The sequence below is a fragment of the Physeter macrocephalus genome, chromosome 5 (genome assembly GCF_002837175.3).
Source record: "Physeter macrocephalus isolate SW-GA chromosome 5, ASM283717v5, whole genome shotgun sequence".
Taxonomy (NCBI): domain Eukaryota; kingdom Metazoa; phylum Chordata; class Mammalia; order Artiodactyla; family Physeteridae; genus Physeter; species Physeter macrocephalus.
In genome coordinates, this window is record NC_041218.1 from 78,186,969 (window position 1) to 78,195,748 (window position 8,780).

The 8,780-nt window shown below is 36.7% G+C and overlaps 1 protein-coding gene across 1 annotated transcript in view; it reads left to right on the top strand.

The window, feature by feature from the left end:
• CCDC126 (coiled-coil domain containing 126) overlaps nt 1-8,130 on the top strand; it is a 51,310-nt gene extending 43,180 nt beyond the window's left edge. Inside the window, exon 3 of the mRNA XM_007108588.4 lies at nt 6,313-8,130. Within this exon, the coding sequence (XP_007108650.1) occupies nt 6,313-6,497 (185 nt within the window). The 3' untranslated portion in view covers nt 6,498-8,130. The remainder of the gene's footprint in view (nt 1-6,312) is intronic.
• The last annotated feature ends 650 nt before the right edge of the window (nt 8,131-8,780 follow it).

Genomic DNA, 8,780 nt, shown 5'->3' on the forward strand with positions numbered 1-8,780 from the left:
GCCATGGCCGCTGAGCCTGCGCGTCCGGAGCCTGTGCTCCGCAACGGGAGGGGCCACAACAGTGGGAGGCCTGCGTACTGCAAAAAAAAAAAAAAAAAAAAAAAGTAGATTATTTATGATTTGTATTATTTAGTCAAATCCACTATCTAGCTTTTGTTTTCTCACTTAAGAAAAATTAGGATTATTTTATGTACCTAGGCATTTAATTTGTATTTAAAGTTTGATGAGAACATGTTGATCTACTCATGTGACCTAAACAGTGTGCCTTGCAGCCTTAAGTAGGGAAGTAATAAAATATTTGTTGAATGATATAATTTATTCAGCACTCAGTATTAGAAGGTAGCTGTATTAAAAATGTAAAAGACTAAACAATTAATGTACATTTAATTACAGAGTTATGAGGCTTTTGAAACCACTTTTACCTAGCAATTTGCTCTGATATTTGAATTTGTTCATATTGCTTAGGAAGCATTCTTGTTTTACTGCTAGTTCATAATAAAACTTTACAGTGAGTAATTCACTTTGATAATCAAGAAGTGACTTCTAAGTTTTCTCCCTTTTACAATTAAGCAGATGTTGGTGGTAAAATATTAATTTGAATTTGAAAAATATTAAGGAAAAGTTTTTGACTTAGATAATTTTAAACACTTATATGTTTTTTTTTTTTATGGCTGCTTTGGGTCTTTGTTGCTGTGTGTGGGCTTTCTCTAGTTGTGGTGAGCAGGGGCTACCCTTCGTTGAGGTGCGCTGGCTTCTCACTGCGGTGACTTCTCTTGTTGTGGAGCACAGGCTCTAGGCACGTGGGCTTCAGTAGTTGTGGCATGCGGGCTCAGTAGTTGTGGCTCATGGGCTTAGTTGCCCTGTGGCATGTGGGATCTTCCCGGACCAGGGATCAAACTTGTGTCCCCTGCATTGGCAGGTGGATTCTTAACCACTGTGCCATCAGCCAAGTCCCACACTTATGTATTTTATTTTCATTAGTCATTTTTGCATTTTACTACAATTGAATTTCTTTTTTGTGTACACATGGCTATTTTTATTTGTATCTGCTTCTCTTCACATTAAGAATACAAATAATAAAACCTATTGAGGGCTTCCCTGGTGGCGCAGGGGTTGAGAGTCTGCCTGCCGATGCAGGGGACACGGGTTCGTGCCCTGGTCCGGGAAGATCCCACATGCCGCGGAGCGGCTTTGCCCATGAGCCATGGCTGCGGAGCCGGTGTTCCACAATGGGAGAGGCCACAACAGTGAGAAGCCCGCGCACCGCAAAAAAAAAAACCAAAAACCTACTGAGATATAAATAAGAGGTAAATCAACAGAGACCTATAAGTATCGGGTCCACAAAGGCATGTGTACTTGGTGTTTGTGCTGGTCCTCTTCCTGGTTGCCTTCAGATTTATTCCTTTACTTTTCTCTGTTTTGTATCTCAAGGGAGGGTGATTCTAGTAGGTGGCACTTTCTAAGTTCCTAAATCAACTAGCTACTGCCTGGGTTCAGCCAATGAGAAGTACTGGCAGGAGTTCGGAATGTAGGAGGAAAAGAGAGGCTAGGGTATTTTTCTCCCTTTCTGCCTCAGGTGATGTCTCCTTTGTAGCGCCACCTTCTGCCAGACAGCCTCCTTGGCTCTGTATTCCACTAGGTGTCCTTGGACTTGGGCTGTTGTAACATTACTGATTTTTCCCTCTGTTCCTTAGGCTTGGGATGATAGTGGCTTCCTGCTGTGCCTCACAATCTCTTGATTATGTTCCCTGCATCGGCAGGCGGATTCTCAACCACTGCGCCACCAGGGAAGCCCAAGAATCTTTTTATATCCAGTATCTTTAGTATATTTAATAGCATTGTAACCTCCTTTTTTGTTTTGTTTTGTTATATTCATTTGTTTGTTTTATTTTTTAGATTCCATTATATCCTCCTTTTGATTTTTGTATACTGTGGAATAATCGGGCTAGGTGCTATTTTGATAGTATGAGTGTTCTTATGTGCCTTTGTATTAGCCTGTTTTTGTTGTTTTTCCCTTAAACTATTTGATATCTTCTCCCAGAGTAGGGAAACTTAAAGCAGGAGCGGAACAACCTTAAAGGGTTTTATTTCCTAAGTCTGGTTCTTCATGTTAAAGAGAAAAAAGGTGGAAGGGGAGAGATGAACCAAGAATGGCAAAATATTGTTCATTGTGAAAGCCAAGTGATGAGAATTAGGTCCATGAGTACTCATTATACTATTCTATCTCTGCTTGTGTATGTTTGAAATTTTCCAAAATTAAAAAAATTGAAAATGTCAAAAAAACATGAGATACAGTATATCTACTCACCATTTAGACACCATAGAGGTAAATATATATATACTTTTTGCATCTGTGTTGTAGTGGAAAACCCTGAGTTTGGGGCCTTGGAAGCAAAAGACTGGGGTCTGAATTCTAGTTTTCCTACCTGCTAAAAATGTTTACTTTCTTTTAAAAATAAATTTTATTTTATTTATTTAATTTTTGGCTGAGTTGGGTCTTCATTGCTGCGCATGGGCTTTATCTAGTGCAGCGAGCGGGGGCTACTCTTTCTTGCGGTGCACAGGCTTCTCATTGCAGTGGCTTCTCGTTGCGGAGCACGGACTCTAGGCACGTGGGCTTCAGTAGTTGTGGCACGCAGGCTCAGTAGTTGTGGCTCGCGGGCTCTAGAGCGCAGGCTCAGTAGTTGTAGCGCATATGCTTAGTTGCTCTGTGGCATGTGGGATCTTTGCAGCCCAGGGCTCAAACCCATTTCCCCTGCATTGGCAGGCGGATTCTTAACCACTGCGCCACCAGGGAAGCCCCTAAAATGTTTACTTTTTCAGTCTATTTTATACGGAAAAAAAATAGACATGTATACTGAATATTACAATAACTAATAACAAGTGAGGTTTGTTGAGACCTTATTGTGTACCACACATTGAGCTAAGCCTTACGTATCGTTTAATCCTCATTACTAATGAAAATATTAAATAATGTATGGAAAAAACCCTGATGTGCACATATACATGTATATATATATACAGACACAAATATATATATATATACACAGACACAAATATATATATAAAATACATATACATTACAATAAATTTGTATTTGATTTTAAAGAACCCCAACTTTTCCTTTAATTGCTATTCCTAACTATAACTAATCAGTGAGTAGGCTGTACCTTTATAATTCATGTTGCACTTCAGCTTGGTGTCAAACCTCTGAGGGCTTTAGCTTCATTTTATGTTAACATGATGGTAAGCTTCCCACCCCAGTCTATTCTATGTAGCCTTCTCTGGCCTGGGTTGCCTACTTCTTCAAATATTATACATGAGGTGGCTGCCAGGGAAAAACAGATCTAGCAGTTATCTTTTAGTCTTGTTGCTGGAAGATTCTTTAAAATATATAATTTTTAACTTACCAAATACTATTATAACTCTTGATTGAAAGATCTTAATAAAGAAATACCCCCTCTCCCTAATCTTTTATTTTGAAAATTCTTAGTCTACAGAAAGTTAGGGAAAATTATATGGTAAACATCATATATCTTTCTTCTAGATTCATCAATTGCTAAAAATTTTTCTATATTTTTATCTTTTCTTCTCTATACAAATGTATATGCTTTTAGGGGGTACCATTTGAAACAAGTTGTACTTATTATGACATTTTATCCCTAAATACTTATCAAAGAATTTTTCTTATACTTTTTTCTTGTGCATACCCACTAAACTAGAATATTTAAGTGTTCACGATGAATGATGCCAAAAGATACGCTGCTTGATTTCCTCCATCACTAGACTTTCTCCAAATAGTTTTCCCCCTCACTTTATATTACATTGATTTTTTTGTTGATTTATTTCTAATCACTTTTTACAACCACCCGCTACCACTACTTTCACTGCTCCTTTCTGAAATCTGTTTTTCTTTTTTCACTTTAAGAAAATTATGGTAAAATGTATGTAACATAAAATTTGCCATCTTAACCATTTTTTAAAAAATTTTATTTTATTTGTTTATTTTTGGCTGCGTTGGGTCTTTGTTCCTGCACGCAGGCTTTCTCTACTTGCAGTGAGCAGGGGCTACTCTTCATTGTGGTGCATGGGCTTCTCATTGCGGTGGCTTCTCTTGTTGCAGAGCACAGGCTCTAGGCACGTGGGCTTCAGTAGTTGTGGCTCGCGGGCTATAGAGCGCAGGCTCAGTAGCTGTGGCACACAGGCTTAGTTGCTCCACGGCATGTGGGATCTTCCCAGATTAGGGCTCCAACCTGTGTCCCCTGCATTGGCAAGTGGATTCTTAACCACTGCACCACCAGGGAAGTCCTGCCATCTTTTTTTTTTTTTTTGCGGTACGCGGGCCTCTCACTGTTGTGGCCTCTCCTGTTGCGGAGCACAGGCTCTGGATGCGCAGGCTCAACGGCCATGGCTTACGGGCCCAGCCGCTCTGCGGCATGTGGAATCTTCCCGGACCAGGGCACGAACCCATGTCCCCTGCGTCGGCAGGCGGACTCTTAACCACTGCGTCACCAGGGAAGCCCAGCCCTGCCATCTTAACCATTTTTAGGTGTACAGTTCAGTGGCATTAATTATATTCAATGTTGTACAGCCATCACTACTACCTAAAACTTGCATCACTCCAAACAAGAAACTCTGTAACCTTACCATTAAGCAGTAGCTTGCCATTCCCCCCTTCCCCTGGTCTTTGGTAACCTCTAATCTACCTTCTGTCTCTATGTATTTTTCTATTCTAGGTAGTCCAAATAAGTGGAATCATACAGTATTTGTCCTTTTTTTGTCTGGCTTATTTCACTTTGCATAATGTCTTCAAGGTTCATCCATTTTGTATCATGTATCAGAACGTCATTCCTTTTTATGGCTAAATAATATTCCCTGTATGTTAATACCACATTTTGTTGATCTTTTGATCTACTGATGGACACTTAGGTTGTTTCCACCTTTTGGCTATTGTGAATAATTCTGAAATAAACATTGGTGTACAAGTATCTCTTTGAGTCTCTGCTTTCACTTTTTTGGGGTAGATGCCTAGGAGTGGAATTACTGGGTCACATGGTCGTTTTATGTTTAGCTTTTTGAGAAACTGCCGAACTGTTTTCTGTGGTGGCTGTGCGATTCTGTATTCCCACCAGCAGTGTATGAGGGTCCCAATTTCTTCACTTTTTTGCCAATGCTTATTTTCCCTTTCTTTGATTATAGCCATCCTAGTAGACGTAAAGTGGTATTTCATTGTGATGTTGGGTATCTTTTCATGGGCTTATTGTTCATTTGCATATCTTCTTTGGAGAAATATTTATTCAAGTCCTTTGCTGATTTTAAAAATTGAGTGGTTTATCTTTTTGTTGCTGGGTTTAGGAGTTCTTTATATGTTCTTGATACTAAGCCCTTGTCAGATATATGATTTGCAAATATGTTCTTCCATTCTCTAGATTGTCTTTTCACTTTCTGGATAATATCTTCTGATGTCCAAAAGTTTTAAATTTTGATGAAGTCCAGTTTATCTGTTTTTTCTTCTGCTTCTGCTTTTTGTGATAGCTTAGTAACAGAACCATCAGCAACTTTATGAGTTGTTGTTAAATGATTTTTCCCCTGATCACAGATTAGGGTTTGAGCTGCCTTTTTTGATCCAGGATCAACAAAAAATAACAATATTAGTTGCCACTGACTGAATACGTAATATGTGTTAGGTGCCATTGGGAAACCTGAGAAAAGAGGATTCTAAGGAAGCAAAGGGTCAAAATTTCATTCTTTCCACTGAAAGAATTCTACTGAAACCCTTTAACCTCCCAGAGAGATTGGAAGATACAGTCTTCCCCATCATTTTCTAGTCAGAACTAGTATCTGTACTGCACTGATAAGGTTCCTGGCATCTGCTCTGGATCCTAGGCTGCCCCTACACTTCAGCCTGTGGAGGTTCCAGGTTTCTTGTTTCTACATTTCCTTGAATTTCTTAGTTTTTTACCTTACCTGCCTAGTCCACAGTCGTCTTTGCAGACTAAGAAACTCAAAGTAAATGGGTTCCTTACAGAGGGACTAACATTTTAAACCAGCCTTTAAATCTGTTTTATTGCACTAGAAAAGTGAGTTTCCTCACATTTATAACTCTGAAATTCCGTTAAGAAGCTCTGTATGTGATGCTATTCATTAAAATAGTTAGGCTTTTTCTATGTGTGGTATGAGCGCTTTCCCTCTAGTTTATTTTCTTTCGGATGACTCGATAATTGTTCACTTTTCCCCTCAGACTATGAAAACGCAAATATTAAGTGCTCTATCAGTATTTAATATGGTTTATTCTCATTTTTTTTCCCCTAGCTGATCTAAAAAGAACAATTGCTGTTCTTTTGGATGACATTTTACAACGTTTGGTAAAGCTGGAGAACAAAGTCGACTATATTGTTGTAAACGGCTCAGCAACCAACACTACCAATGGTACTAGTGGGAATCTGGTGCCTGTGACGACAAATAAAAGGATCAATGCATCAGGCAGCATTAGATAGCAGTTGAAGATCAGCTTGTGCTGCTACGTTCACCGTGGATTATATCCTATGGCAGAAAAGCTTTTATATCGCTGGCTAGCATAGAGTAATACTTTACGATAAAACCTCTACGCATTTTCAAGGAATATGCTGGATTCATGGAACTCTAATTCTGTATATAAATTTTAGAAGTTATTAGTTTGCTTTCAGGCACAACTCTTCAACTCTGTACTATATCCTTAAAGGGAATTTGGTAACATGGTTGATGTAGTAAGCAGGTAGGTGATCTTTGTATAAAGCTTTGTGTTTGAGATCAAGTTGAAACAAAAACACTGAAAGACATGATTCATTTCTATAAAATATTTATTTAAATATATAACATGTTTGTCATACAAGTGAAGAATATTGTTACTGAATCATTCTGTCATTTGTTATCAGTAGATGTGACTGTTTGACTAATACTATTAGAAAATGTGCTTACTTCCAGTACTTACTATATTTTGTTATTCAGATTATGAGCAGAGGGAAAGGAAGTATAATGTTGAAAATAATGTTTTGAAATCATGACCCAAAGAATGTCTTCATTTGCACTATCCCTTCAGAATAACTGGAGGTTAATTATTGTATATTTTAAAAAATTACATTTATAAGAGTAGAATCTTGAAATGGGTAGTAGCCACTGTTTGTAACCTATTCTAAACATTGGGACAATTAAATAACATTAAAATAGTAATCTCTAATCTCATACGTAACATTTTCTTATATACTTATGTTCTGAAGAATAAAAGATTTTTATGATGAGATTAAAAATTAGTATTAATTCATGATTTTCATATACATGAATGTTAATTTAAAAGTGTAACCCTTTGATTATGTTGTCAAGAAAGCACATTATTTCCATATTCCGGTAATTTTTGCTTATATTATATTGGCAAGGGAGAGAGAAACTGAGATATTTGTGAGGCTGGGACTCTTAAGGACTTTAGCGAGATGTATATAATAAAAGTATTTGTGTTGCATTAAATTGCTTGGAAAATGGTAACATTATAGTACGTAGAATATCCTGCTTTATGAAAGTTTGGATTTGTATAATAGATACATTAGATATTCATTTTATATAATGAGCACTTAAAAATAATTAACGTTTAAAATATAATTTAAATTATGAAGATGGACTATCTTTTCAGGAAAACAGCTATTCTATATAGCACAAGAGATCTTAATCTTGGGTAATTCTACTATAGAGCAAAGTACACCTTTATTTAAATTTACCTTGTAGCAAATTTAATTGCCATATGGTGCCCTATGTTTCATAGTATTTATTCTTTATAACAACTGCTTAAGTGCAGCTAGCTTCTAGATTTAGACTGTATTGAATTTAGTTTTGGATATTGTATTGTTCATTATTACAATGTGCTACCAGACATAGTAGCAATAATTATAATGTTTTATTAAAGTAAGTATGAGAAAATATTTCATGAAAGGTATCTTTCCAAACTCTTCCCTGTACCCTACCTTTATGTGAAGAAATTATTTATATACCATTTCCAGGTAAAGTTTGGAATAATTGTTCAGTCTCTCATTAGATGTTGACATTTTTGGTTTTTGTTTTTGTTTTCAGGGATGAAATAAAATGTATTATTTGTACTTTAAAGTGTTATCATAAGTTTTTTCTTTAATGGTGATTGTGCATTTAATAAATGGTAAACGATTAAAAGGAATCTTAGATAATTTGGGTTTTGTTCCATGAATTCCAGATAGCTGTTTCAAAAGAGATAAATGGAAGATTGCCTTGTTCAGGTTAGGAGAGTCTGAGTTTAGGGATTGATGGGAACAAATCTGGGGATTGTGATTGGAGGTGGTTCCTAGGCTTGTACTGTCAAGTCGAAGTTTACTGTTGAGTTTTTTTTTAATTTAAACTTAAATTTAAAAATTTTTATTTTATATTGGAGTATAGTTTATTAATAATGTGTTAGTTTCAGGTGTACAGCAAAGTAATTCAGTTATACATAAACATGTATCTATTCTTTTTCAAATTCTTTTCCCATTTAGGTTACTACAGAGTATTGAGCAGAGTTCCCTGTGCTATACAGTAGGTCCTTGTTGGTTATCTATTTTAATAGCAGCGTATACACATCAATCCCAAACTCCCAATCTGTTCTAACCCCCCACCCTTCCTTCCTGTTAACCATAAGTTTTTTTCTCTAAGTCTGTGAGTCTGTTTCTGTTATGTAAATAAGTTCATTTGTATCTTTTTTTTTTAGGTTTCACTTATAAGTTGATATATATTTATCTTTCTCTGTC